This window comes from Gasterosteus aculeatus, chromosome 14 (genome assembly GCF_964276395.1).
Source record: "Gasterosteus aculeatus chromosome 14, fGasAcu3.hap1.1, whole genome shotgun sequence".
Classification (NCBI taxonomy): Eukaryota; Metazoa; Chordata; class Actinopteri; order Perciformes; family Gasterosteidae; genus Gasterosteus; species Gasterosteus aculeatus.
The window spans coordinates 8,123,800-8,151,748 of record NC_135702.1 but is presented as its reverse complement, the minus strand read 5'-3'; the positions used below and the strand labels follow the sequence as shown (position 1 = coordinate 8,151,748).

Here is a 27,949-nt window from a genome sequence, read left to right as displayed (position 1 = left end):
CATCGCCGAGTCCAACCCACACATGAATCTGGTTGGGTCTCTGGCATCTTAATGGCTTTGTGTCATTTCCACAGATCTCTCTCTCTCTCTCTCTCTATTCATGCTTCCCCCTCTCGCTCTTTTATGAAAACGACAGCTTCTTCGGCTCACTCACTGAGAACAAGCGCACACGGAAGGTCCTCTCTTTATACTCACGCAGTGAACTTATCTCTACAATAAGAAACACCGACCCAGGTGAGTTACTGTGTGATATTCTTTAAGCTATATTCTTATTCACGTGTATTCTTACAGGTAGTAGAACTGTCTTTTGCCTAAGGAAAAACAACGGGAAAAAACGCTAAATATACATTTTATTAATGAATATATATGTTATCTTGGTAGCAATGATACACATTATGTTTATGTAATCCCATTTAAATGTCAAAAGTCACTGTGATTATGTTTGTTTGTAATTTGGGGAAAGCTTCTATGGGTTATTATGTTAAGGAAATATGTATTCACACACCCTGGGTGTTGCATGTGTGTTTCAAAAATGTTCTTTTCTTGCTCTTTTAATGCATGTGTTTGAAGAGATATGTGAGCTTGGTTTATATATATAAATCCAGACCATGCGAATAACGTGTGGGATGAATATCAGTAAAGGTTAGAATGTCATATTCATGTGACAGAGAAGTATTAAGACCCTGTTAACGTGAACACATCTATCTCAAAGAAATAAAACAGGGGGGAAAACAAATATGTTGTTAGTATTATTACCTATTTTGTTTCTGCACTGTAACATCCAAGTTGATAACATGTTGTGTCATTCGAATTATCATCAGTTATCATTCTGTAGACTAAGCGTCTGCTTTAGTAAAAGAATGACCTAATCAATCTATAGAGTGAATTAAATTATTCCCCTTCTTTTCATTTTACAAATGACGCATTGACAGCTGTAGGGAATTAGCTGTTAGGGGATTCTGTGCCTTGCTCAAGGGCACATCAGCTGTGCCCAGGAGGGGACCTTGCACCTCGACCTGCTGCCAGCTGCATTTTAGAATAAAACTACCGATTTGGTTCATGAATATTAATATTAGGTATTTAATTTCTGCAGTATGTATTTAAAGCATATTTGTTCTGCTGATGAATAGCTCTGGTCCGTCTGTGAGATGCAGACGGCGAAGTCAGCATCATTTATGCACGGAGCACATTCTCTAAAAAAAGACGATGGATCATCAGAAAAATCCCAACAAAAGACTCAAAATCCTTTCAACGCCACAGTGTTATTTCGACCAACAAATTGTAGTTGATTCACAGGGTGCACACAAAGCACAACGACTTTGATGCGACTACATCAAATGTGATCATATCCAAAAACGTATTTTAGAATAAGGCTAAAAAAAAAGGCAGTGACAATGTAAGGTTTAAAAAGCAGTACTTCACTTGTTATGTCTGGCGCATACCAGACTCTGCATCAGCCAGCTGCCGTTGCGTTCAAAATATTGTTTAAAGGGGATTTTCCACTAAAATATCTAGAGATCTCATGTTATGTCACAGTTTCACCTCGCTCTAATCTTCCCTCATAGTCAATCTCTGCCAATTCACTGTGGCAATAATAACACCGTTGTGTTATTATTGTGACATTTTGTCCATTTGAACAGAAGATGAACAACATTGTGCGTTTACATGCCTTCTTGATCATGCACCCTTTTAATAATGTGCCCTTTGACCTCTGATTCTCTCGGGGTGTGTTTTGGACGGCGCAGGTCCTGGCCGACCCGGCTTCCGCCGCCATGGAGGGCAACGGCAGCGGCTCGGTGTCGGGGGAACAGACAGGGGGACACGTTTACGAGGTGGCGGTGGTGCAGAACGGCTCCACCAACCGCACCTCCCAGTTTGCAGACGTGGCCCTGCTGCAGACGTTCAAGGCCCTCATCATCCCGTGCTACGTGCTGGTGGTGGTGGTGGGCGTCTTTGGGAACTACCTGCTCCTCTACGTCATATGTCGAACCCGCAAAATGCACAACGTCACCAACTTCTTCATCGGAAACCTGGCCTTCTCCGACATGCTCATGTGTGTGACCTGCGTGCCGTTCACCCTCGCCTACGCCTTCAACCCCCGCGGCTGGGTGTTCGGCCGCCCGATGTGCTACCTGGTGTTCCTCGTCCAGCCAGTCACGGTCTACGTATCGGTCTTCACGCTCACGGCTATTGCCGTGGACAGGTGGGTGGGTCTCTCTCTCCCTCTGCGCAGCAGGAATGATCAAAAGTGACGTTTTTAATTATCTTTCAAGTTATGTATTTTTTTTCAGCCTCTTCTTTTAAATCCTCTTCAATTTATATTCAAATTAAAAGGCAAAGAATTCAACCAGTCTGTCGTTAATTTGCAATAGTGCCCATTTAAAAATGGTGGAGATCAGATGGCCCTTCTTATAACACGTCTTTGACATGAAGTGTGTATTACGCTAAATAAATAAATGACTATAAGAGGACTCCTAATTCCGACTATATTCTGCAATACATGATCTAAGACTCCTATGAAATAACATCAAGACTCAGATTTTCGTTTGCTCACATAATACATTCTACATCTACATCTACATCACAAACTTGAATTATCCTTTAAATTATAAATTGATCATATTATAAAACAGAATCCTGCAGCTGCATGAGTCAAGTTTTCGGTTATGCCTCATCTTGTAAATCATCTGTGAATTCATGAACAACCAAATGCTAAACAATTCGGGCTGCTTGCAGCAGTATGTGACTGATGGGCAAAGAACAAAATCCAATTATCCTGCTCTCCACTTTGTGCACAAAGAGAATAATGCGCCGCACAGACATGTCCCCCGGTAGACACCCGAGCTCCACCGACTCTCTGCCGCTCACTGAGGATTCAAACGGCTACAGAAAAGCCTCCTTCTGCTGTTGCTGCCCTCGAGTTGTTCATTCATCTCCTTTCAGCAGAGCCGAGAGCGGCAACACTCAAACAGAGGCTCCTCCACCAGCTGAATGAGCGCCTTAGCTTTTAGTGCTTATCATGTACACATCTGCTCTTTTTAAGAGTTTCAAAAGGGCAACGATTCTCCTCTTTTGCGTATATTGTTCCGTGCAGGTCAAATGTGAATAGTAATAAAGGTCACTATCAATATCATTATTGTACAGTGTTGCTTTAGACATGGTAAATTCAATTTCTCGTTCTCTCTTTCCGCTAATTAACTAATTAACATTCATTCTTCTAACCTCCATCGCGCATCACATTTCCACCAGCAACGCATGGATTAGTCCATTAAACACGCGTGTCGTGCCCTTAATTGCAGGTATTACGCAACAGTTCATCTCATGAAGAAGCGCACCTCCGTGGCGACGTGCGCCTCCGTCCTTACCGGCATCTGGCTGCTGTCCTGCGGCCTGGTTGCACCGGCGATCGCCCACACGTACCACGTGGAGTTCAGAGAGGAAGGCTTCACCATCTGCGAGGAGTTCTGGCTGGGCCGGGAGAAGGAGAGGCGCGCGTACGCGTACAGCACCCTGCTGGTCACGTACGTGCTGCCGCTGTCGGCCCTGTTCGTCTCGTACCTGTGCATCACGGTGAAGCTGAAGAAGTGCGTCGCGCCGGGCCTCCGGACACGGGACCAGGCGGGAGCGCAACAGGCGCGCAAGAGAAAGATATTCCGCCTGGTGGCGCTCTTGGTGATCGCCTTCGCGGTGTGTTGGCTTCCCATTCACGTGTTCAACGTGCTGCGAGACATCGACATCCACCTGATTAACAAGCGCTACTTCTTACTCATCCAACTGCTGTGCCACCTGTGCGCCATGAGCTCCTCCTGCTGCAACCCGTTCCTTTACGCGTGGCTACACGACCGCTTCCGCATCGAGTTGCGGAAGATGTTCAAGTGTCCCGGTCGCATCGGAGTGCGTGCGAATCACTGCGCCGACAACGGGGTGCTGTGATCCCCCGGCGAGGAGAATCCGATGACGTTATGTCAGTGTAATTAAGCGGAGATGGTGCATATATGGCGTTTTGGATTCCATCCTTTCCGTGGACATCCAACCGGTTTGGTCAATGTTGTGTGGGAAGGCAATCTGTTGGCTCCGGAGGGAGGAGGGGGAGGGGGGGGGGGGGGGAGAGGTCAACCTGTTAGGCATCATGAAGGTGTTCAGGCCATTTAACATTAGAGATTGGATATGAAATTAAAAAATGCACTCTAAATTTTTTTACCGTAAATTAATGGTATTTTACTGGCAGCAAGGACGCCAGGAATTTACCGTTATTTTACGTATAATACAATAATAAATGGTTTTTACACTATGTTACTGTAAACAGGATTACTGTATGTTACCGTAAACTTGAACGAATTTTACTGTGAATTAACTGCAATTTACTGGCAGTTGACACTAGTAACTTACCGTAATTTACGGTATGTTGTCGTATATTGGATCACAAATTGTTACCATACGATTACTGTTTTTGTGTTAAACACCAGAATGTTATAGTTTACTTATAACCGTATACTTTTGCATTTAATTCCCCACAAATTGAAGAAAGACAACCAAACTCATTTGAAGTTTATTAGATGCCTTTAAGACAAAAATGTTAGACATTTGTAACCAAGAACAAAACATAAAATATGTATACAATAATAAAAAAATGAATCATAAAATCATTAGGAACAAGGTAAACTAACTGCAACAATACGCTATGGAACACTTTCAATTGACCGCAGCAAACGGCTGGCGTCCTTAATCCAGTGCCTCTGTAAAACAAACCAAAATAAAATATTTAGAAACACTGTCATTGGTAAAATATTAAAATTACAAAGTTGAGGAAGACAACAAGATGTAAGGAAGGAGAATGTTAATCATGCTAGGCAAATAACACTTATCAACGTTACTTGGAGAGACGAGGCAATGAGAAACTCCTCCGATGTTGAACTGCACAAGTGTTCTGGATGAACTGAGATTACGCGTCTGACGTCACGTTCAGGAACAGTCGGTCACGATTAACACTCAAATTACTTTTAGGCAATGAACACTTTGAAAAATACAAATATTTATAATCTTTACATTCCGGCCACTGAAACGACAGCGAAGACGGCGCATGGGATAGGGAGGGTGTGCTGTGCAGCACAAGGTTGGCGGTTTATTTTAATTGACAGCAATTTGTTACTGTGTGTTTTGTGCACCATGCCTTTGGAAACATGTTATTGCAATCCAGCCATCAGATGCATTTTGTGGTGAAAGGTCCATGTGTGGAAAGAGTTATTCTGCTCAGAATCCTTGAGAGGGCCAGTAAAACGTGTTGCCACTAAATGAAGGGTCACTATAGCAACATTACGACTTATCCTTTGGGCACAATTAATACCAACAGCAGGCTTTATGGAAACCATGTTCATTTGTAGGTAAAAGAAACATGTTCACAACATCTAAGCAGATCATTTGACGTTTATGAACGGTGCAAATAAAAATGAGAACGCTGTGGACACGTTCACGCTTATCTGAAATACTTAATGCTGAAAACCGTACATGTGCTGCACATCAGACCAGACATTGACGCAGGAGAGATGAGATCTCAGTTGCCTTGAACAAATTAATCAGCGTATACTTTTTTTTTTTTTTCAAACAGCCGAGAAAAAAAGCTATACAGTTGTGCATGTGGAACAAAGTGCAGCGGTATTGGACACGAATACACAATGAGACCGTCGGTTCAAACTGTGTATGGAAATGGTGTCTGCCGACGTGACTGCTGTCAGAAGTAATCCTTTTTGTGGAATAAATTACATTTATTAGCTTGTCCCCCAGGGCATTCATTTGCCTCAAGCCTGTAGTGGATGAATATGCACCTTGACATTACAATTCATTCAATTATTTGTGATGTCAGTGTATAATAGCTGTAAAAAAATCATTGTGTAGTGGTTGGCTGTGTTGCTTTGTGTTTTCTGCTTTTACTTCTGTTGCTTCATGAGATTGTATGCAAATCCAGCACCACTGATCGTTCTCCCTCCCGCTTTCATTATTAAGTTTGTATTATAGCAGTCAAGTCACCTATTCTCTGTTCTCTATGTGTATGTATGTGTGTATCCTGCACAGATGGGACATATTTATCTTTGCAGAAGTGATAACATCAACCAGTTGTAAGTGCTGCTGACATTATTTGACCTCCACCACAGCAGCGTGGATGTGCTCTTTTTAATCATGGACATGTTGCATGAAGCGCCTCTGTGATTCAGTTGCCTTGGGTGCACACACTGTGCCCGGTGTCTTTTAACTCACTGTGTAACTTGTGCATCGAATTTTGGAGGTGGCATTCTTGACACGTGTGTGTCCTGTGATCTGTATGCTAACAACACATTGTGGTGACGAATACGGCGATCCAATGACCTCTCTGCTTCAGATCAATGTGTAATGAAATTAAATTCTATATGCAACTTGTTTGCAGCGTGGCTTCATGTGCGGATTAATAACAGGGAGGTGTTTAATGCATAGGAGACGCGTTTAGGGCATTGAAATAATGTGAATTTATTGATGTTTCGGAATGCTCGGTGCTTGCCAACAGTGATGTAAATATCCCTGCAGTTAAATGATTCAAATTCTGCAGCTGTTCATCCGTGAAACAAGCACAATCCTGCGTCTATTCAACCAAATTTATGTTTTGATGAAAAAGCATAAGGCTGCAAGACATTAAGGGAGATTGGTTATTTTTTATGGGCCTGAAAGCTGTGTATATTACCATCTTTGTTCTAGACATAAAGAGAGGCTGAGTTTAATTATTAACTTCCAGTTTACATACCGAAAAGATCAAAAATAATAAACTTAAGAAATCTTGCGGGCTGCTTTCATCCGAGCACTGCATAGTGAAGGATTCGACAATTACATCACATACTGCGAAAATGAAAAGAGGTTTCTACTGAGAAAGATGAATTTTCACAGTATAAATAACTCGCAGCTCATTTTCACAATGTCATGGTGTCATTTTTAGTTAACTTATAATGGAGACATTATACCTTAAAACCCCTTTTAGATGTTCTGTAAGGACGCATTTCCAAGAAAATATTCAATGGACACAATGAATGGCTTCATTCGTCGCTCGGCACAATGGAGCTTTTTCCCAGAAGACATCTGAATTATTTTCAGTGATTTGTCAAAATGTCCTCTGATAAATTCCGATTATGAAGAAAGTTCTAGATCTAATTATGCAAAACCATAACCATTCAATTTTTTCAACCTCAAACATCACAACCCGGGTAAATCGATTTATAACCGGCACATTTATAAATGATGCAGACGTTTTGTATAATCAAATAATTGTATTCATTAACCTTTATTTCCAATATAGATTTCCCTCAACAGAAAAGCATTTCCCAGTTTCAGTGGAGATCTTCACCGTGCATTTTTCACTGATCCAAAACCAAGTGTAAGCACCAAAAACCCCAAACGCACAATATGTTACAGCACACAGCAACTTACAAAAAAGGTTGTAGCCTTTCTTAACTCAAACAAAACCGCCGCGTCTTTATTCAAATAGTCCGGCCTCGACGCACAGCAGCCAGTGGCGCGTCACTCAAGAAACATGTTCTGCATCTGAGCGAACTCCCGAGCTTCTCGAGGCGTGCGAATGTACGAGTCGATCTCGCTGTCGGAGATCTCCTCGTCTCCCGTCACATCCCGGAGCTCGGGCTGCTCCACTCTCCTCCTCTTAGCGTGGACCACGCACGGGGGCGCAAACAGCGCTCTGGCCCCCCAGTTCGACCCCTCATCTGGGCTCTCCAGAGCGCCGCCGGCCAGCTCGCCCGCCATGCGCGGCTGGCCGGCTTCGTCCCCCGGTGCCAGTGTCCCCTCGGCGCTCCGCTTGTGGCGTTCCACGGGGGATTCCGCAGGATTGGGATCCGAAACTTCGGGGGCTCGAGGGGGAGAGGCCTCGCAGCTGGCCAGACTCTCCGGCAGCAGGGCTTCCTCTCGGGCTCTCAGAGCCCTCCTCAGCAGCGCGTACCTGTGCTTCAGGATGTCCTCCACCTGGCAAACGACGTTGTCGGGAGTCAGCGTCTCCCCGAGCCAGGGAATCTCCTTACCCAGCTTACACAGCACCTCCTTCATCTCCGTTACCCGGATCGCGGCCGGCTTCTGCTTTTTCACTTTGGCCAGCTGACAGAATTTGTCCAGAGATAACTTCAGCCGGTGCCTGTTGGGCTTCAGGGACTGCCACGACAGGTAGATGGCTGCCATGATGACGGGGACGGGTTGGCGGCCCGTCACGACCCAAGTATCCGCCGCCAGCTCCACCAGCTCCACGGCGCGTTTGGTCAAGTCCTTATGGTTCTCGGCCAATTCTTCAGCAACATGAAGGGAAATTTTGTACCTGGCAGAAATAAAATTAAAAAAAGTCTTAAAGTAACACCCTGAATGAATTGGAACACTGGTTTCCTTTTAGATCCGCTCCCTTAAACTCTACCACAGTTTGAAGAATTGTGTCGACAACCGAGATGTTCAGATCAGCGGCTAATTAGATTTTATCTCCAATGAGCGCTGTGTCCTTTACTCACTCCTGACTGTGGGCCTCGATCACGTCGTAAATGTTGAAGCTCGGAGCCTCGATGTTCAGAACCGTGACCATCTCTTTGTAAACCGCTCCCACCTCCACCAGGTCGGCATCCAGCAAGCAGCTGATGGTTCCTATGGTTACGGGCCATTGGCGCATTCTGCAGCTTACGAGCACACAGCAACCAGCCAGAAATTCCTTCTTCCGGAGGGTTACTCTTATGAAGCTTTTGTGCTGATAAGCCCGGCTGTAAAAGGTCTGCGAGAGGTCCTCGATCTCGCGGTTGACCCGGAGGATCCGACACATGGCGATCACGTGGTGACGACCTGTAGAGATGGAAATCAGACATGAGACCTGGACAGAGCAACGGGGGAACGTTTGTCGTCACAACAACTATGTAACAATATGTGTAACAAGCTCCCCTCAGAGAGAAGTTCTCACCTTTTAGGAGATTCATACATGGCTTTTTGTCCCCTGCTGTGGTTCGGCTGTAGCTGACATCTGTAGAAAAACACAAATATAATGAGTCGAGATCTAATGGTTAACACACAGGAAGTGGGATTAGCAAGGACAAACAACATGCACCTATCAACGGCCTAGTATAGCTTTATATATTGCATGATTCCCTAAACAGAGCTGCTTTTTTTGAGTTTCTCAGAGCTTTCTGGACCCGGAGCTGGATTGAGCAGCAGGCAAAGTAAGCAATTGCTCCGGGGCTCCACACCCAGGTCCTCGCCACGTTGCTTTGCGGTCATTTTATCACTTGCATGTTTAGGGATATGCAATATCTAACACTTCAGCGTGCATTTGGCATTATGACTTGTCCTGTGTTCCACCAAATTACCACTAGGAGCCCCCGATGGGTTATTCTGGCCACGTTATGATGCGGGCTGCCGCTGGGCACACTGGGGGACATGTTTATGGGACACCTGGACAATTCAATCCTCTGCAGCCAAGAAAAGACCTGAAGTAACAAAAGGCGCTGCATTGTCGTCATCCTAGCGGTACAAGCCCAGCTCAGCTCGCCGTGTGACGTCACGTACCTGAGGCGCCGACGTACACGCTTTCATTGGTCAGCGCTCCTTCGGACACCACGGAACCGCAGTCCACGCACACCAGCTGGGCCTGACAGTACAGGTCATCGTCTACGATGTTCGAGGAGCCGCAGCCCGGGCAGCTCAAACCCGAACGAGACATCTTTCAAATGAGCTGCTCCCCCCCCCGGTGCGTAGAGCCAGAAGACGTCTGTGCATCGCCGAGGAAGCGGGTGTTGAACGGCAAGTGAACGTCGCCTGCGGGGGCGCATATAAAGTGCCCGGGTAGACACAACGGTCTGGTAGTCGGAAGTTCCGCTTGGTCCTGTCATGAATAGTTCACCGTGGAAGACTTTCAATCAAGGTTACACAAACTGTCACTCATCGACACGTCTTCATTAGTCACGGAGAATACATCTATAGTGGAGTTTTTTTGGTAGGGCCGGCCAATCAGTTTCAGTAAACATTCCGGTATGATTCAAAATGGGTATCAAACATCCATTATTACTTTGCAGTTAAATATTTAATATTTATTTCAATAGTTTAACATAAGGACATCTTATTCAAACAATTCAGTATATCAATGAAATATTGTAATTATATATATATATAGATATAGATATAGATATATCACGCCCCGTTGACCTCCATGGACTCACGCAAGAAGAAGACATGCAGGAAAATACAGTCTCTTGACAATGTCATTTTTTAAAGCAATATTATAGATTACTAGTCGTAGATTAAATAAGTGCTTACAAAATGATTGATATAACAAACTGTTAGAAATATGGCTGATATTAAAATAGAGGGACAAATAGTAAATCCCAAAGAACACATTATAAATCCACGTAATTTAAAACAAAAACTGATGTAGCAAGACTATTGATCAGGAGTGAACCAATACCTGGTTTATCAGAAGAAAACTTTATTTAATTTTGCATATTTTAAAAACGACAGTGTGAGATTTCCGTGGACATCACATTAACAGTGTAAGAAGATTAAAGTGCCTTTTGGGGGTTAGTTGAGGCATGTAAACTTTGACATTCAGTACAAGAGCAGGAAATGTTATCTACGTAACCAGTGGATAGTTTAGACCGTAAAAGGCTGGTCTTCACTCAATAGAAAAAACCAATAGAAAAAGATGCAACATCACACACAAATGCAAAAGAGGGTCAAGAAATATTGCTATATATTTAGGAAAATTAAAAAAGTCTTTGTAATTATTAACACATTGATTGAGAGTTGACAGAATTTCCTAAATTGAAAAGATTGAAGTAGAAACTAACAGCTTCTGTCAAATAAGATATAGAAAATATTCTTAAATCATAATCATTATTAATTTGCCAATATAGAGAAACCTTGCAAAAATAGGTCACAATATAACTCAAACACTTATGTCTTTGATTTGGTAGTGTCCGGGTGTTACTGGGTCTGAACCAATTAGGAACAGAAGAGGTTAAACATCCGCTGTGAAACCACCTAGGTAGATCTTTTTAGGGAGTTCAGGGACAAGAGAATACTTGGCTTCTCTTCTATGACGCGCACAAGCAGGTTGTCGATGTACTGCTCAAGTTCCGATATCGTTTTGTCCCTCTCAGACAGCTGCTTTTCTTGTTTGAGCACCAGAGATACGAGTTCCGCCTGAGTCAGCTGTGAGTAGGGCCCCTTCAGCCCAGTGTCCTTTACCTGTGAAAGTAAAGAACAAATACGACAAATTAAATATTCAAATGTTGATACGGTTTGATGAACACATTTACTTTTGATCTCTTACCCCTTGAACGACTGAAGCAGGCTGCTGTTCCAGAGGGTTAAGGGGTTTCACTGGTTGAAGCCTGCAATGACAGAACACGGCACAATATAAATAACAATTACAGGCATGAACTGGATGAGAGTGGAACAAAACAGTATTAGGTATTGAGATAAATTATTTATGTATCTGATCAAAGAGTAACCTCTTCAGCGACCCTATCAGCTCCGAGGATAATGAGACAAGATGGATGATCAATGCACTTAATGAAGAAGGAAAGGCCGATTCATAGAAGACCACATTAGGAATGTGCGGAAAGTGATAAGTGATCTACAATACACGAGGAGATGGATGAGCAATACAAAGATGCGTCTCACCTGCGTGAAGCTACCGGCGCCGTCACGGCCTCCTTCTTCCCGCCCGCGTCCTCCTGCAGCGGCACACGACTCCCGGCCTCGGGCGCAGGCTCGACGGTTACGGCCGTGCCACCTGCGGCGCGGCCTCCGCCGGCACCTGGGCCGCTCGACGCGTCGGCCGTCGCCGCAGGGAGTGGGGGAGCGCGGGCTTTTGAGGATTTGATTTTGGTCTGGGGCGCGGCATCGTGGTCAGCCGCCGGAGGCCGCTGAACCGAACCGGCATCGGCAGAGGCGGTTGGATCACGTGGGGCCGCACTTACGGCTTCATCCTCATCTTCTTCGAATGGATTCAAACTAGAAACAGCGGCGTGCGTCTTTTGTCCGGACGGCGGCCCCTCGGACGCAGGGCGAGGTATCGGCGGCGCAGTGCGTTTATTGTGTTTCGCAACCTCGGACGTTTCCTTGGCGGCACGACTCTGCGTGGAGTTCTCCGTGTTCTTGTGCTCTGCGTGACACTCGCTCAGAGGAGCGATCATTTGCACCGAGCGCTGTGGGAGGACGCTAACGGTTCTTACGTCTTTGCCCTTTTTGTCCACGTGAGCGGATCCGTCCTGCTCCCCCCGACTCCGGCTCCCAGCGTGACTCCTTCCTGGCGGCTGAGGAGCCGGTCGCCTCTCCCGTTGAGTGTTAATAGGGTCCTTTTCGTCAGAGGAAACGGGCCGGCTTCCTACCGACGATGCTGTAAATTGAACCCTGGAAATGAGACACAGGAAATAAAGCATACTTGTGAATACTCATTACAATAGCTACCTTTTTCTTTTATGTGGGATATGGAGAATGAAATGCATCAAAATCCTGTGAAACACAATCTTTCTTCCTAAAAGAAATGTGTAATAAAGACTATGTGTGTGTTAAATACCATCCTGAGATCACCATGCTTCATCGTCACACCAACTAAATCCATGTCCATGTTCTGAAGTATTACCTGCTCTAATGAGGTGACACTATAAGAGTCCTATTTCTCAGTTAAACCCAAACACGGGCTGTTTTTAAAAGAAGAGCTGAGAGGAGCCGTCGCTGTGACGGAGATGATAAAAAGATAATCTACATTCAGGTGACATTTTGTATCATCATTTCCCACGGCTGGATTTCATGCAGGTTAATGTAAATTCTGACCTTTGCTGGACAGTCGGCACCATGGCCGTGCTGCCGTCGGGTCCAGCATGTGAGTCAGGAGGCTCCTCAAAGGGATTATTGGAGAAGTTTTCATCAAATGGGTTGTTAGACGGGACTTCATGAGCCACTGTAGGTTTCTTCTCTGCAGCTTTAAGTTTAGTTTTGGTGTTCTTCATCTGCACTTCTCTTACTAACACCTCTTTCTCTTGAGTCTCCCTTCTAATTCTCTCCTCCTCCTCCTTCCTTTTAATTTTCTCTTCTTCAATTTGTCTCCTCTCTTGTTCCTGTTGTCTCATTTTTTCCACCAGCAGTCTCTCATGTTCTTCCTTTTCTTTCCTAGCGCTCTCCTCTTGTGCAATCATTTCCTGTTCCTCCCTTTGCTTTCGCTCGCTCTCAATTCTCCTTTCTTGTTCTTCTAGCCGCTTTTCCTCTGCCAACTTCTGCTCCTTTTCCCTCCTCCTCTCCTCCTCCACCCTCATCCTTTCTTCTTCCTCACGTCTAACCTTCTCCTCTGCCTCGAGCCTCCTTTCTTCCACTTCTAGTCTTCTCTTTTCCTCTACCAAACGTCCATGTTCTTCCTTTTCCCTCTTAGCCTTCTCCTCAAGCTTCCTTTTTTCCTTTAGAGTCTCTTCTTCAATCGCTTTGTCCCGTCTTATTCGCTCTTCCTCAGCAATCTTCACCACCCTCCTGATCCTCTCTTCCTCCTCACTTAATCCATCTCGTTCAAGCCTTCTTCCTTCTTCCTCAGTCATCCGCTTTTCCTCTGTTAATTTACACTCTTCATCCTTAAGTATCCCAACTCTCTGCTCTTCCTCTGCTTGTCTCCTCACTTTCTCTTCTTCCTTCTCTAGTCTCGCTCGCTCTTCTTCTCGTCTCCTCACTTCTTCCTCTAGCCTCCTCGCTCGCTCTTCTTCTTGTCTCCTCACGCTCTCCTCTTCTTCTAGTCTCCTCACTCGCTCTTCTTCTTCTTCTTCTTGCTTTTCTAGTCTCACTCGCTCTTCTTCTTGCTTCTCTAGTCTCACTCGCTCTTCTGCTTCTTGTCTCCGCAGTCTCTCCTCTTCTTCTAGTCTCCTCACTCGCTCTTCTTCTTGCTTCTCTAGTCTCACTCGCTCTTCTGCTTCTTGTCTCCGCAGTCTCTCCTCTTCTTCTAGTCTCCTCACTCGCTCTTCTTCTTGCTTCTCTAGTCTCACTCGCTCTTCTGCTTCTTGTCTCCGCAGTCTCTCCTCTTCTTCTAGTCTCCTCACTCGCTCTTCTTCTTGCTTCTCTAGTCTCACTCGCTCTTCTGCTTCTTGTCTCCGCAGTCTCTCCTCTTCTTCTAGTCTCCTCACTCGCTCTTCTTCTTGCTTCTCTAGTCTCACTCGCTCCTCTTCTTCTTGTCTGCGCAGTCTCTCCTCTTCTTCTTGTCTGCGCAGTCTCTCCTCCTCTTCTTCTTGTCTGCGCAGTCTCTCCTCCTCTTCTTCTTGTCTGCGCAGTCTCTCCTCTTCTTCTTCTTCTTGTCTCCTCAGTGTCTCTTCTTGTCTCCTCAGTGTCTCCTTTTCTTCTAGTCTCATCTCTTTGTGAGCACTTTCCTCCTCTATCCTAATTGTTTCCTTATCTGCCTTTTGCCTACTTTCTTGTTCTGAAAGCCTCCTTTCTTCTTGCCTTCTCAACATTTCCTCTTCCTTCATCCTCTCTTCCAGAACCCTCTGTTCCTCCTTTCTAACTCGCTCTTCTTCAATACATCTCTTTTTCTCCTCCAATCTTTCCCATTCTTCTTGTTCCCGACTGTGCCGCTCCCCTTCCTCTTGTCGCATCCGCTCTTCCTCCTCCCACCTAATCTTTTCCTCTTCCTCCCTGTTAATGTTATCTTCTGCAGTCCTCCTTTCATCTTCCTCTTGCCTCGTCTTCTCATCAGCCAACCTCTCAAGCTCGGTTCTCCTGACTCTCTCCACTTCTTCCCTCTCCATCTCCTCCATCCCAACCTTCTCTTCTGCCTCACTTCCTAGCTGGCCCACATTTTCTTTTGTGTCTTCCTCCTCCTCTTCCTCTTCCTCCATCCAAGGTGAATATTGCCTCGTGGCTCTCAGTGAATCAATAGACTGAGGAAAGCTTTCCGGGACGTCTTCCATGGATCCGTGTCCAGAACTGGTGAGACTGAAGTTTGATCCGCTGCGAGAGGCCCGGGCCGGCGGCTCGTCTCGGTAGACGTGGCTGCCGTTGATGCACACGTTGCTCTGTTCTGCAGCGCACGGTTTCTGGTGACCGGAGGAGGAGTCTTTGCCGTCGGAGCTGTTTGAGCGTTTGTGTATCAGGAACTTGAACTTCTTTTTACCTGGAGGGACATTTGGAAAGTTAAAAACCATGAACTCAATGACAATCATTCAGGAGAAAGCAAATAATACAGTGACTGGGTGCATTCAAAAACGGTTGGTGCCGACCTTCAGAGGAATCCACCTTTGGGACGGAGGATTGGCTGCCACTCAGCGTTAAGGTCTTCGCAGTCAGAACAGTCATGGACTGAGACATGTTCCTCTGCAGGTTAGACTTGTGGGAAAACAGAGACTTTGTCTTCGGCGGTTTCTTCTTTTCGCCGCTGCCCGCCGCCGCCTCACAGTCGCCCTCCTCGTCGCTCTCGGTCAGAACTTGATTGAAGGACGGCAGGTGGGACACTGGGTCGGAATCCCGTTTCTTGCCACGAACTTTGTCCTTGAACTTGCCAAGGCGGGATCTGGATTTGCCGCCAGCAGAGAGGTCGAACATGCTGGAAGTCATGTTGTTTCGCATGAAACGGATGTCCAAAAGCACCTCTCCCCGGTCCTTGTCCGCCTTCCCACTCTTGTCCAGCAACTTAAACCATCTGTTAGAGACACATTTCATCAGAGAGGAAGAGATACAATTTTAAAATATCAGATTCATTTTGCAAACATTATTTTAAAAAGTAAACATTCTGCATGTCATTGAATTCTTGTTTTATTGGTAAAAACGAAACATTTGCAGGTCGTTCATCTAAACTATAAACAGTATTAAAATACTGTCTTCTGTACATAGAGACCTTTGCTCCACCCGCCAACAACAACGTCACATAGAAGAGTTCCATTCATGGAGCAGTTTATTCACTACAATTAATCTACGGTCTTAAATTAATCGGACACTGAAAGACTAGATTCATGAAGAGTATGTTCATGTTTATACCTCTTCTCTCTATAACAGCTTCTTCATGGAAACTACTAACTATCCCGTAGCAAATGGAGAGTGACTCAGCAAAATGAACCAGAGGAAAATTGTAAAAATCAACACTCTTCTGCCCGTGACTGCTTCTCATGCTTCTTGTACGGTAGACTTTTTTCAATGTTTTGAGAGCCTTTATGAATGTTTTCGGTTAGCGTCTCAGATTATATAAAACGTACTCCCATTAGTACCAAACTAAGCATTGATTACAAATATGGACCAAATTATTTATATATATATATATATATATATTATATATATATTATATATTATATATATATATATATGCTTTCCAACGAGCCACTATGCCTTCATCTCATAAGGGTTAAGGTCATAAAACGCACCATCACGTTTTAAACAAACACCACAGTCAAGCAAAGCTTGACAATAAAACTCCATATGGATACAAAACACCACCTACAACCATAAACTAGCAGCTTAAAAACATGTTCTGTAAAAACGCTGAAAAACAAGGCATTAACTCATCCACTGACACCCGGTTGTGTCAACTTTGCAAATCTTCTGAACCGGTGTCACGGCCCAACACGGACAAGAGGGTCTCGGAATACTTTTAACAGAACGCCGAAAAGAAGCAGTCAGCATATAAAGTGCCTATCAAGCAAAAAAATCTGAGGTCAGCTGACCACTGAACAAACAACTCCCAACTGAGATCAGGATTCCTGGGGAGATGAGGAAATGAGGACGGGGCCGAGGGCACTTTTCTGTGTGTCCTTTCTTACAACGTGAACAAAAGAGCGGTTTTCAAAATGAAAAGATTTGGCTGTAAAATGTGGTTTTAAAAACAGAACGAGCATTAAAGTTGTGATCTTGTAAATATTTCACATACTGTGTTCATATGCCGTAAGCACATGTTGAGATTGACCATCCTCTTCGCACAGCACTGCGTCGGATGTGTTACACAAACAAATTAAGTAGGGGGATGTTTTTTCCTGGAAGCTGACAGTCACGGCTCCCCTGCCTCCGTCACTGCGAGTAAAGGAACGCGCTCTGCAAATTTCATGCCTTGATATGATAAATATTTCATTTTGGGACTTATGATGAACGGCCTTCAACAAAACACTGCTAAATAGATATTGCATTTATTTATCATGCAAGTGCAGACCGTGTTCTTCCTCCCAGTCACGAGTGATCCAAAGCGTTCTAATAGAAGATTTAATTTCAATCCGTCTGTGGCATCGAATCGGTTTTGTTGTCAAATTAGGATCACGCTGAAATACACAATTCCTCTCCCCGATCAATACGGCCAAGCAGAAATTGAAAACAATAGAAAATAATAAATAGAGCGGCTGGGCAGTGCAGTAAAGCAATGTTATTACAGACCAGCGCATGATAAATAAATTCACTCGGGGGAGCAGAAACATGTGGTGAACGAAGCACTGTTATATTATCACAATTGATTTGATTCAGCAGGTTCTACAGATCCAGCGCACATATGGTGGAAGTAAAGTCCACTGTTCACTAATCTGGCCTCAGTTTTTTAAGTCTTCGCCAACACCAGCTGGAAATATCCAACCAGTCAGCTACTAAATGAGTCACTATTTTCCGCGGCTGGTTGCTAAATTCTCTTCTCTACGGACGGTTTTAGAGGTCTGTCCGGAGAAATAAGCTGCCTGTTGTGGCTGAAAAACAATAAGTTCAGTTATGACCCTCAGTGGGTCCATCATTACAATTATCAGTGATCTACTGCAAAATTAAAAATACGCTTTTGTTTAGCCGAAGCTCATTTCTCTCTTATGGTTTGAAGCTTTCGACATGGTTATAAATTCAATAGATGGGTCACGTTAATCACATCCATATTAAGAGCCCATAAGCACAAATTAAATTCTTTGCCAACTGCACAAAGTCTCTCATCCTTTAAAAGTCATACTTGATCTTCAGCCAAGAAGAACCAAAGAGTGGGATGTTAACGCCGGGTTTATGATTATTATGACCAACCCCTTTCATTTACTGTATATAATGCATACAGATTATAGAGCATAAAAACCCTTCCTAAAAAAATGATCCATTTTATTTACATGCGTGATGTTTAACTAATAGATCAAAATATGCCTTACTTTACTACGGTAGTTAAATTATTATTGTCAGTGTTGACAGCTGCATATACAAACTGTAAATGTCCTGTAAAAAGAAGAAGAAAGCTAGTTCGGTTTACACAGAGGGGAAGTTGCAAAAGTGTTTGGCCGTTAGCTGCCTGGCGTAGTGTCCAGGATGAGAAAATACAAAGTCACTTTCACTTAACAGGAACTGTACGGTAGTGATGCCCTTAAAAGTCAGGAATCTCACACCAGCGTGAAGAGTTGACAGTGTTCTGCTGTACAGGACAGAGATGTCATGACTCAACGTTTTGTTAAAATATTATACTTTCTGCGCACACACATCCGGAAGCCTGAATTACTGATAAGGCTCAAGCCTTTCTTATCACAAAGCACAGCTGTGCGAGCGCTAAAAAGAACTGCCTGAGCGAGTAAAACGACTCAAAAGTGACAATGTCCAAGGACCAGACGTGTCCCGTGCCTCATTGTGTCAGCACACAACCAGGAGCCTGAGCAAAGAAACCAGAGTGACACTAGAGAGAAAAGAACCTTTTCAAAACAAAATTAATCACAATCCACGTCAAGGAAGCAGAAAAACTTGCAGTGAAGGTTTTTGAAATGGAAAAAAAATAAAATAAATACTGGACAAAAGCTGTCTGAAGGATTGCCTGCAGGTTTCATGAAAACTCTTTAGCAGGCAGGACTGTTTTTTTTAAATCTGAGATTACGTTTTTCTGTATCCAGGCGTCACAGAGCATCATTTCAGGCCCAACTATAGATTTGGGTGAAAGAGGCACTTCAAAAAGAGGTAATTCAGCTTGTGAGTAGCGTTGTTGACACAGATTTTATAATGTCCTCGGAGCAGGTGGGAATTTAAGTTACTAAATAAATGTCTAGGATTGCTGTTGACCTTGCGAGACCACCTGTTGCCATCACTGTTTGCGCTTCATAGATAAAAACAGTCAGGAATGTGAGGCTGGATCGAGCAATCAGGGTCGAGGTGCATTCCCCTGGCTCGCAGAGAAAAAACAACTGAAAACAAAGTTACTCAACAGCAGCCAGAGCACGATTTCACAGCTTACAACTACTAAAGGGTGGTCTGCATGAGATCCTCACAAAATGATACGCATTGAAGAAAACATCTGGAACAAATGTCTGGGTTTGGATGCAGCTGATGTGCGAACCATGTACTCTCAGACATGCAGAGCCGAATCATGTAGTTCAGCTTAGCATGCTGAGAGTTGGACAATAGCCACAGGCAGGAGGAATGGTATGAAAAATGTTTTTCATTTCAGCTGTGGAAAAGGAAGCCTGTGTGTGTGTGTGTGTGTGTGTGTGTGTGTGGCTTTTGTATAATACTGGTCACATGGTGGTAAAAACAGCTGATCTTAAAAAAAAAAAAAACATTTTCTATTCTCACTGATTTGCAAACATGCGGTTTTACACATTTTAACAAGGATATTTTCAAATCGAAATGTTACCACTTTCACATCTTTTCCGCTTAAAAAGGAGCAGATATCGTTAACTGTTCACAGCAGTTAATTTCATCTAATTAGCTACGCGTGAATGTGGTATAATGAGAAGGACCTTTTCCATACACAATCGTGCTCTATTGAGCCTAAATGAGGGGAATGGTTCTTTGGGGAAAAGTGTCAGTTGTTGACAGGTTCAGTCACTGAAACAGTGATTTCCTTTGACTGAAGTATTTTGCCCAATACTGATTGGCTCCCTTGAAGGCTGAACAAAAATCCCGTAAACTGCACCAGAGAGCGTGAGGGCAACATTCATACCGCAAACCCACCAGAGCAGGTGTGTGCAGTGAAGCATGGCTGTGTTTGGGCTCAAATACCTCACCTCAGTGACAAGAAATGTGCAAATATCCCAGGAACTCACATCTGAGGGGCCCCTTTTCAAATGCACAATGTAAGGGAACGGTAAACATTTTGTTTTTACAGATTCATTACTACAATAACTGGAGTTATTATTTAACAATGTGGTTTTGTCCTGCAAGACCATGCAGTGTGGCTGATGGAACCAGCAAGCAGGACTTGTTCTGTGACGCACATGGAAATCAAAACTATTCAGGGTTCATTTCATTCATCCCCCAAATGTACCTATTTACATTGATGCAAGAGTGAAGAGAAACTTTTCTCCTTTCACATTCATTCATGCAGATCTTTTCTCTTTTTTAAATTTAAGCAACGCTTTTGGCTGTCCTCAGGTTCAGCTGGAGAGGCATTTAATTCCCCAAAGAAACTTCAATAGAATGATGTCATTTCCACCACGGAGATCAATGAAGCCGCCTTTACATTCGGGTTGATGCCATTTGTTTGCTAAAGGCTTAGCAGTTAACGTATTGACCAAAACAGTTTAGGCGATTGGTAACCAGTTGTTATATAATGTGATTTCAGAGTCTTCTATGGCAGTAAACTACATTTATTTGAGTTTTTGCAGAACTGGTCGACATGTTTGCGCATCGAAGGGACAGTTTGGCTCTCTGCTGACTTGACCCCCCCGCTGTGCGGCACTTACTCGGTTTTGCTGCGGGTTTTGTCCTCGCTGAGCTGCGGCAGGTTGACCACCGCCTGTCCCAGCAGCTTGTCCGGACCCACCAGGGCCCGGTGGAGGACGTGGACGCGCAGCGTGGAGCGCTCCTTGCCTCCTCCTCCTCCTCCTCCGCCGCCGCCGGGCGGCAGGTCGAAGGCGGCCTCCTCCCCCCACGCCGGGGCCACGCTCTTCTCCGCCACCGAGGTCTGAAACTTCTCCTTGCCCACTTGCATGACCGCGTACGCGTCATTCGTGCCGGCTTTGCCCTTTATCCGGAGGCCCCTGGCTTGCTGCACGCTCACCTGGACGCCCGTGGGGCCACACAGCTGATCCGCCAGAGACATCGCGGCGCCGCTCGTCGCTCCTCGCTGGATTTAACGGACGTTCAGCTCGGAGAGTAAACGCGAGGAAGAGCTTCCATCGGGTCTGCGGGAGACTGGGCAGGAGCGAGGAAAGGCTTCTTTTCTTCTCTTTTTTCCCCCCCAATGAGTTTGGGTGAATTTGAGGAAACAGCTGATTGGGCGTGGTTACACGGAAAAGGGGGGGGGGTCTTTGGCCAAAGAGAGACACGCCCCCCTCCCCGGATTAACAGATTACACGTATCGAATTGGACACACACTGATTGGCCCCTTCACACCACAAAAAAAAAAAATACTGGAGTCAACAAGTCCCACCTGCTCCTTGATTGACTTGTTGACACCTGTCAGAGTGCATCAGCATCAGAAGAAGACGAGACTGACTGACTCAAACTGACGGTCTGTGATTATCACTGTCCACCGTCTCTTCATCTGGGACACGTTCGCAATGAGCCGCAGTATCTATTCTTACTTTAGCATCTGTCTGATCCAGGTCTGAAAACTTGAGACCTCTGCTCCAATCGTCGCGTGGCGAGTGGAAAGGACACCTGACAAGCCGGTGACAGGTGATAGCCTTCATGGGGTTGGATTCAGTTTCACATGCAATCTCCATCAGGCTGCAGCACCAATGCCTCCGTGTGTTTCAGATGGACTGAGAGCCCTGCGGTGGAGCGATGTCACGTGCGTTTACCTCAGTGAATGCTGGGATAAACCCTCCTTTCCCTTAAACCTGAGCAGGATCAGGTTGGCTAAGGAAAAGGTATGCATTTATTCTGCTGCTTTGTAAGTCTGACTCATGGCACAATACACAAGAGGGATGTCCGAACCCTGACTCCTGCTGGCTAAGAAAGGGAACCAAATGAAAACACATTTCGGGGCGATTGGCCTTCAAACATTTTATTTTACTTTGCCTGCTTCCTTGTAAAAGATTAAAGCCAAGGACACATATAGAGCCTTCAGCCAATTAGCGATCTGACGCACAAGCGTTGGCCCCGCCACCGTCTGACAGCGATGCAACAGTAGTCGAAGCACCCGGCACGGAACATGCCGCTGTTCTCCATGGCTTTGCAAAGAATCTCTAAAATAACTTTGAATTATTTACATAGGGGTCAGCGTTTTAATCTGATATACAACATGCTCACATGGCAGTGAAAAGGAGTCACGAAAAGACTTTGCTGTGTGAACAAGTTTAAGGACAAACCGACCTATTAAGCTTGTGTCTGGTTCCGAGGGTTTGGGCTTCTTGTACTGTAGTGTTCACTTCTGCCCAAATTCACATCAAACAATGTAAATAAATACAGCGCTAAAAACATAAACATTATTTTTTTGTAAAAAAGTTATCACTGAGAATCTGGTAAAAGTGATGGTTACAGTAAGAATAAACACATTTCTACTTCTGATCATTTACATTTCAATAATTAACATTAATAAAAAACAATTCAAGATATCCGATATAAGAGCCTGGATAGCGGCAAACATTCCCTGTGTCCTCATTGTCCCGGTCGAAGCTGCACTGCTTCTATGCTCACGGTGTTTTTTATCCTCCCAATGTGTGTTGTTGCTTCAGTCCTCCGTCTCCTGCCCCCCTACAAGAACTTCACTGTAAAGTTTCTGCTGCTCTTCTTTAAAAGCGTCTTTCACTTTTGCTCGTTTCAGACCTCCGTCCCTGAGAGCACACAGGGAAAAACGCAAAATAGGATCAAACTGATCTGTGGGTCTGAAGAAGAGCATCAGCTGGGAAATTCTCTGGTGAATATAACAAGACGTTTTATTTATATACTGTAAGGGAGCAGCTGTACGGTGTGCAAACTTTGCTTATGTTTTTAAGTCTATTGGTCCGGCTGACTTTAACAGCATTAGGGTGTACGCTATACATTTTCTTAGGAATTCATCCCAAAGATTTGAGCTTTCAAAAAGGCATTCTCATCATCTTTTTGCAAACTCTTCTTCTGTAATGGTGTAGCGGCACCTGACTGGGGAAATTCATTGAAAACGTGCAGGCAAACTCTGCTAATGACTCACCAAATTAGATCCACTAGTCCTCCTTGCGCAGCTATGGCTGCTTTCACTCTGTTGGCAAACTGCACTGCATCCTCCCCTTCCTACACGAGGACAAAGAACAGGCTAAGAAAAGGTGGAAGAAGCACTCCGGGGGATAGAATAAACAGATTATCTCAAAGCTCCTTATTTCTTTGAGTGATTTGAGTTCAAATGTTTCACCTCTCTGTTCATGGGCGGCAGGTACCAGACGCTGCAGACAACGGCCCAACTGCTCATCATCCTCAGGAGGTAACTCACCAAGCCAAACTTACTGCTGTTCCAGAAAGCATCCCCGAAGCGAGGATCGTACTGCAAGGTGGACACCGGGCCGTACTACGCGTAGGTAAGCAAACGAGCAAAATGAGGAGAAAGGAGGAAAGAGGAAAAGTTCCTACCTTGATGGCCACCGGATAGACTGTGCAGGCGATTTCAAAGCTGCCCTTTTTAAACATCATCACCGATGTGTTGTTGATGCAAGTACCTGTGGAAGACCCAGCGTGGAGCTTTTATCGACTCTAAACAACAGTGTTACGTGCTCTCCTCATCAGAGTGATATCATCATACACACCCTCGGGGAAGATCAGGATGGGCTGTTTAGTTTTGTCGGCAACATGATCGCTGAGCCTAAAATGGCAAAGAGACAAAAAGGAAGTTTTGTTCAAACAAATAGCCTCACTTTTAAAGTCCAAGACAAGTGATCTCAATGATCAAATCTAAACTGCTATTATTAGAGCAACAACCAAAACCATATTATCATTTGTATTCTGACTCCATGGTCTCTGTCATGATCACTAAAGAGGTATAATTCAGTGCTCACTATGCTTCTATGACTATGCTCCCTGGCAAGTTCTTTGTTTGATGGCATCCAAAAATACATTCTCATGTGTTAGAAACTAAGCTAATCTAAACCACGTTGTTGACACCCATTCACAACAAGAAAATTAAAGCTCTACACTGGGGTCTAATGTGTATTAAAATTCAAAATGCACACAGCTGAACATCTTAAATATTAAGTGTTTACACAGCAGGACCATAATGCATCTAAGAGCAACGGCAACACTGAGAAGGTGCACTGTTACCTTTTGGCCACTAGGTGTCTGTCTTTGACTTCTGATCTTTCAAACCAGATGTGATGAGAGGATTTGACCATGGCTCGCTGGATCATTCCCATCAGCCCTCCGTGCACCTGGCCAACCTGAGGGACAAGCCGCACTCGCGTTCATCAACTCTTATGAAAGACCGAACACACGCACACACACACACAAAAAGATTGAGAGACACACAAACGTTTCTACCATGGAGTAGCAGCCATCGTTGGCTAAGATGATTACATCAATGGGTGTTGTGTGATTAGACACACAGATACCACCAGTCTTTGGTTTGTTCTCTCTGAAATGAAACACATTTGTTTTAACACACAATTTGGAGACGTGCATTTACCCATCACACGCGCTTCATTACTGGACATTATCTTCTCAGAAATGGAGAGAGTTGTGAACCTTACTGTTCTGATCGTTCTAATGATTTCTACATTAAACACATTGTACCTGTTATGATAGGTGATGATTGCTGTGAGAGATTTCACACAGATTCGGTAACACATCAGATGAACCTTCTCACTCAGGTAGAACCTTAACCTGAGGACATACAGCAGAATGTCACTGTAACTCATCTAAGAAGGTAATTATCGTGGGTCGAAATACTGGGAAAGTCGTGTATATTTTGATCATCAGTCTACCTTTTGCATAGGGACCTGACTTTGCGTGCATGCTTGAACTGTTATGAGAATTGGGGTAAACTTACTCTTTATTTGGTAAAAAGCCAACCAAAGTAGTCAACACAAGAAGCAGGCAAATGCCAACGACTGCCAGAGTAACCCTGCAGAAAAAAAAAAACACATTCCATATTCGCCGCTTTCAACAGATGAGATGAATCTTACCGCCTCGGCAACATAACCTGCACACAAGCTGCTCTGACCTGAGAGGCAGCAGGACGCCGTAGCGGATGAGGACGCCCAGGCCCCACAGGACAGTAAGTCTCACACTAATATGACGGAAGTTGTAGTTGCTTCGAGTCAGCAAGTTCCAGCCCTCCAGTTCCTGGGCCGAGAAGCGCTTCGTCACCTCGTCGTCCAAGATGCTCTCCACGCCTGTCCGGCAGAAGTAGAAGATGTCGGCCAACTCGAACTCTGGCACTGAGGGCAGACCGCTGGGAGAACCTCGGAGCTCCTGGATCTCCTGCTGCAGCGACGACGCCTGCTCTTTGGCTATGATTCCTAAGATGAGAACAAAAAGTCAATGAACACGCGTTGGAGATAATGGTCAAAATAATACAGGTACAGTACAGTAAACATTCATGACTGAGAAATATCTGAATATCCCTTTCTTACCATTGCTACATGGTTTATAGAGTTGCTGATTCTTCTCCTTTGCTTCCTTCTCCATTCGTGAGGTTGCCCACTTAAAACAGAAAAAAAAACATGTTTAGAAAACAAGATTGCAGAATTTGTATTTTGCTGTAATGTTTGACACACGGCAACAGAATGTGAACACACAACAACAAGCACTCCCAGACCTGCTGGTTGAAGCTGAGATGCTTGAAACTGCCAAAGGTTTACTGGCTTTTGCAAGATACTCAAGCTGATTTGGATGTAGATATGCCACTAAAAACGGGCTACTAGACAAAAAGCTTCCATCTGTGAGCACAGCAGATCCCTTCAGGAGGTCCTCACAGCTGAATTAAGATAGTAGAACCATTTGGGTGGTGCAGACTGAATAGTGACACCACTTATGACATTGTGCTATAATTTCTAAGATGCCGCTATTTTTCTGGGTAGAAAGCCAAAGTCCAGTACGTGTGTTGTGTGCTAAATTCAATGCCAGAGACCCGAACAGTCACAGAGAAAAAGGAAGCGAGGGACTTTGGAGATATTTGGGCAGAAACAGTTTAGTTTGACAGCTGGATCAAACTGAACAGTTCCTGGGGGACTCGGAGGAGGTTTTGTCCAGAGCCCTGAGAACCAACCCGAGGGAATACTACCTCCAACTGAAGTGGAACATTTCAGAAATAGAACAGGCAACACTCCTGCTCCGACAACAGGTTGTGTAAAAGGGGAATTTAGACCACGACAGAAACGGTGGGATCCACAGGTGCTGAGCCGGTGAAGGGAAGAACCACGTGTTCTCTGTGCCACATTGCAAACTACCCCCCGTGAGAAAAAGACATCCTCCCAGAGGTACCATCACTTTCCCAGATGGTAGTCCGATGGCTAAAAAGATTTTCCCCCCAGAAGCCAAGTCCCCAAGGAAAGAGAGGCAGAGACCTGGCCTGTGCCTCTGTCAGTTTCCCTGACAGGGACTGTTTTTTAACCCCCTAACCCTAACAGCATATCAGTACCGTGAGTTCGTATTCCACTCTTCTAATAATAATGTGCGTAACACAAAGCTCACCTCAAAGATCTTGAGAAGGGTCCTCAAGTAGAGTCTGCGAATACCAAAAGAGACTCCAAGTACAGCTGGCGTGATTATGAAGACAAGCAGAATAGTCAACCAGACGTGGAGACAAGTGATGGAGATGCCGAGACACCGGCACAGCAGGTTGTCCGCTGGAAACGTAAACCAGCTCATGCTGCGCAGCAGCCGAAGAGACACGGAGGGCAAGCGGGCCGTGCAGCACAGCGATACCCAAAGCCTTGTTAGTTTGAAGCCTCAGTGTCTGCAGACGACCCTGCAACGTACAGCGCGAGTATACGTATTTTACAAAGAAAGGACCAACAGTTGTAGAAAGTACAAACAATATAATCCTCCATGTTCCCTTTCAGGTGACTTGGTCACTTATACTTTGTTGATGGTCAATATGTGTATAAGTTTAAATGAAACTATTTTCAGTGATAAATCCTTATGAAATCGACACATTATCAAGCGTCCCTGGCAACAGTTCTTCTTCTATTTACTCTTTGAAAAAAGAAATAGTTCAAGTGCAATAACTTAACTGGGGTGTGCTTTCTTTTCAAAATAGCTTGATTTCAGTCACTCCAGCTTTTCAAATGGCTCAAAGAACGCTGTTTCAAATTAAACAATGACAAACATTCATTCACCCAAAACTTCAGTCAACCTGTTGGCTGGCTAACTTATGTTATTACCTATATTAATGTTAATGTGTGTTCAATTACAGTAAAGATTTAAAGTTCAACAAGCACATGTTTCAGGGTTAGTTTCTCTTTACGTAGCGTTATCTCTATTGTTACCTCGCAACAATGTATCAATGATATTCAATTAACATTACCAACCAAAATTGATCACACAAATGAATTCATACTTTTACACGTTGGGAGTTTCACGTTAAAGGCACTTACCCTGCCGGTGTATGCGATCGGTTATTAGGACGCGGAGATGAGTTTGTGTCGTAACACGCTGGCTTACACAGGAGCTTCCAGGTTAATAATAGAGCTCCGTTCGACCCGTGACTACCGGCTAATAACGTGCTAGCTAACGCTACCGTGGGTCGACTGCTGCCGTCCTAACGCCGGTCGTGTCCCGGAAGAGGACTGAGGTGACAGACGGCCAGGTAGTGCTCCACCTGGACAGTCCGGGTTAAGGGACGAGCCTTTCGGGACGGATTTTACAGGCCGTTGACAACATGCTAACGCTGCACTTCAGCTGCACGGAGTTGTATACGGTCGTCATGGCAACGGGACTGTCACTCGACCGCAGACGGGACGGCTCGGTGTCAACTGAGGGCGTTATTATTAGCATCCTGTAATATTCATCAATGTGGTGATTAAAATTGGTTTGAAGAACTTAATTTTCTCCATTAAATCCAATAAATTGTTATGCAAGCTTCAGGTTGTTTTCATCTTTAAGACTTTAAAATTGGGGTCTGAGCCTGGCATACATACAACACAAACACTATTCTACA

The 27,949-nt window shown here is 44.6% G+C and overlaps 4 protein-coding genes and 1 long non-coding RNA gene across 8 annotated transcripts; 2 read left to right on the top strand and 3 right to left on the bottom strand.

Annotated features, from left to right (window-relative positions):
• Positions 1-160: 160 nt before the first annotated feature.
• prlhr2b (prolactin releasing hormone receptor 2b) lies at positions 161-4,065 on the top strand. The gene is made up of 3 exons (XM_040198319.2): positions 161-234; positions 1,746-2,203; positions 3,300-4,065. The coding sequence occupies exons 2-3, from the start codon at positions 1,773-1,775 to the stop codon at positions 3,931-3,933; spliced, it is 1,065 nt and encodes a 354-aa protein (XP_040054253.2). The 5' UTR covers positions 161-234; positions 1,746-1,772; the 3' UTR covers positions 3,934-4,065.
• Positions 4,066-7,284: 3,219 nt separating this feature from the next.
• brf2 (BRF2 general transcription factor IIIB subunit) lies at positions 7,285-9,860 on the bottom strand. Its single transcript, XM_040198177.2, has 4 exons — positions 9,559-9,860; positions 8,957-9,016; positions 8,520-8,841; positions 7,285-8,335 (listed from the first exon to the last, which is right to left on the bottom strand). Exons 1-4 carry the CDS (start codon positions 9,710-9,712, stop codon positions 7,537-7,539), a joined length of 1,335 nt encoding a protein of 444 aa, XP_040054111.2. The 5' UTR covers positions 9,713-9,860; the 3' UTR covers positions 7,285-7,536.
• Positions 9,861-10,457: 597 nt separating this feature from the next.
• On the bottom strand, positions 10,458-21,282 carry LOC120832111 (uncharacterized). 2 transcript variants are annotated; one of them, XM_078087856.1, is made up of 7 exons: positions 20,622-21,282; positions 15,246-15,664; positions 12,829-15,139; positions 11,674-12,405; positions 11,321-11,381; positions 11,012-11,235; positions 10,802-10,940 (listed from the first exon to the last, which is right to left on the bottom strand). In XM_078087856.1, exons 1-6 carry the CDS (start codon positions 20,978-20,980, stop codon positions 11,029-11,031), a joined length of 4,089 nt encoding a protein of 1,362 aa, XP_077943982.1. In that variant the 5' UTR covers positions 20,981-21,282; the 3' UTR covers positions 10,802-10,940; positions 11,012-11,028. The 2 variants fall into 2 exon arrangements, with proteins under 2 accessions (XP_077943981.1, XP_077943982.1); XM_078087855.1 differs by having other exon boundaries at positions 10,458-11,235.
• On the top strand, positions 20,951-24,582 carry LOC120832135 (uncharacterized). Its single transcript, XR_005714154.2, has 5 exons — positions 20,951-21,391; positions 21,486-21,558; positions 21,640-21,752; positions 22,649-22,741; positions 23,234-24,582. It is a non-coding gene; the product is annotated as an uncharacterized LOC120832135 (long non-coding RNA).
• LOC120832112 (glycerol-3-phosphate acyltransferase 4) lies at positions 21,874-27,766 on the bottom strand. 3 transcript variants are annotated; one of them, XM_040198164.2, is made up of 14 exons: positions 27,387-27,708; positions 27,024-27,092; positions 26,482-26,758; positions 25,422-25,491; positions 25,010-25,307; positions 24,836-24,910; positions 24,580-24,669; positions 24,328-24,421; positions 24,112-24,227; positions 23,601-23,656; positions 23,428-23,513; positions 23,213-23,341; positions 23,015-23,094; positions 21,874-22,658 (listed from the first exon to the last, which is right to left on the bottom strand). In XM_040198164.2, exons 3-14 carry the CDS (start codon positions 26,656-26,658, stop codon positions 22,556-22,558), a joined length of 1,374 nt encoding a protein of 457 aa, XP_040054098.2. In that variant the 5' UTR covers positions 26,659-26,758; positions 27,024-27,092; positions 27,387-27,708; the 3' UTR covers positions 21,874-22,555. The 3 variants fall into 3 exon arrangements, with proteins under 3 accessions (XP_040054098.2, XP_040054097.2, XP_040054100.2); XM_040198163.2 differs by lacking the exon at positions 27,024-27,092 and having other exon boundaries at positions 27,387-27,766; XM_040198166.2 differs by lacking the exons at positions 26,482-26,758; positions 27,024-27,092; positions 27,387-27,708 and adding an exon at positions 25,607-25,936.
• Between the last annotated feature and the right edge of the window lie 183 nt (positions 27,767-27,949).

What these genes read in the sequence shown, in the direction of transcription:
- prlhr2b (XM_040198319.2), top strand. Translation starts at nt 1,773, where the DNA reads ATGGAGGGCAACGGCAGCGGCTCGGTGTCGGGGGAACAGACAGGGGGA. An exon ending in ACGGCTATTGCCGTGGACAG is followed by an intron (nt 2,204 to 3,299) that starts GTGGGTGGGTCT and finishes CCTTAATTGCAG; the next exon opens with GTATTACGCAACAGTTCATC.
- brf2 (XM_040198177.2), bottom strand. Translation starts at nt 9,712, where the DNA reads ATGTCTCGTTCGGGTTTGAGCTGCCCGGGCTGCGGCTCCTCGAACATC. An exon ending in CGTGTACGTCGGCGCCTCAG is followed by an intron (nt 9,017 to 9,558) that starts GTACGTGACGTC and finishes GTTTTTCTACAG; the next exon opens with ATGTCAGCTACAGCCGAACC. An exon ending in ATCGAGGCCCACAGTCAGGA is followed by an intron (nt 8,336 to 8,519) that starts GTGAGTAAAGGA and finishes TATTTCTGCCAG; the next exon opens with GTACAAAATTTCCCTTCATG.
- LOC120832111 (XM_078087855.1), bottom strand. Translation starts at nt 20,980, where the DNA reads ATGTCTCTGGCGGATCAGCTGTGTGGCCCCACGGGCGTCCAGGTGAGC. An exon ending in AAAACCCGCAGCAAAACCGA is followed by an intron (nt 15,665 to 20,621) that starts GTAAGTGCCGCA and finishes TGTCTCTAACAG; the next exon opens with ATGGTTTAAGTTGCTGGACA. An exon ending in GTGCCGACTGTCCAGCAAAG is followed by an intron (nt 12,406 to 12,828) that starts GTCAGAATTTAC and finishes TCTCATTTCCAG; the next exon opens with GGTTCAATTTACAGCATCGT.
- LOC120832112 (XM_040198163.2), bottom strand. Translation starts at nt 26,658, where the DNA reads ATGAGCTGGTTTACGTTTCCAGCGGACAACCTGCTGTGCCGGTGTCTC. An exon ending in GGCGTCCTGCTGCCTCTCAG is followed by an intron (nt 24,911 to 25,009) that starts GTCAGAGCAGCT and finishes TTTTTTCTGCAG; the next exon opens with GGTTACTCTGGCAGTCGTTG. An exon ending in TGCCGCCCATGAACAGAGAG is followed by an intron (nt 23,095 to 23,212) that starts GTGAAACATTTG and finishes GTCCTCGTGTAG; the next exon opens with GAAGGGGAGGATGCAGTGCA.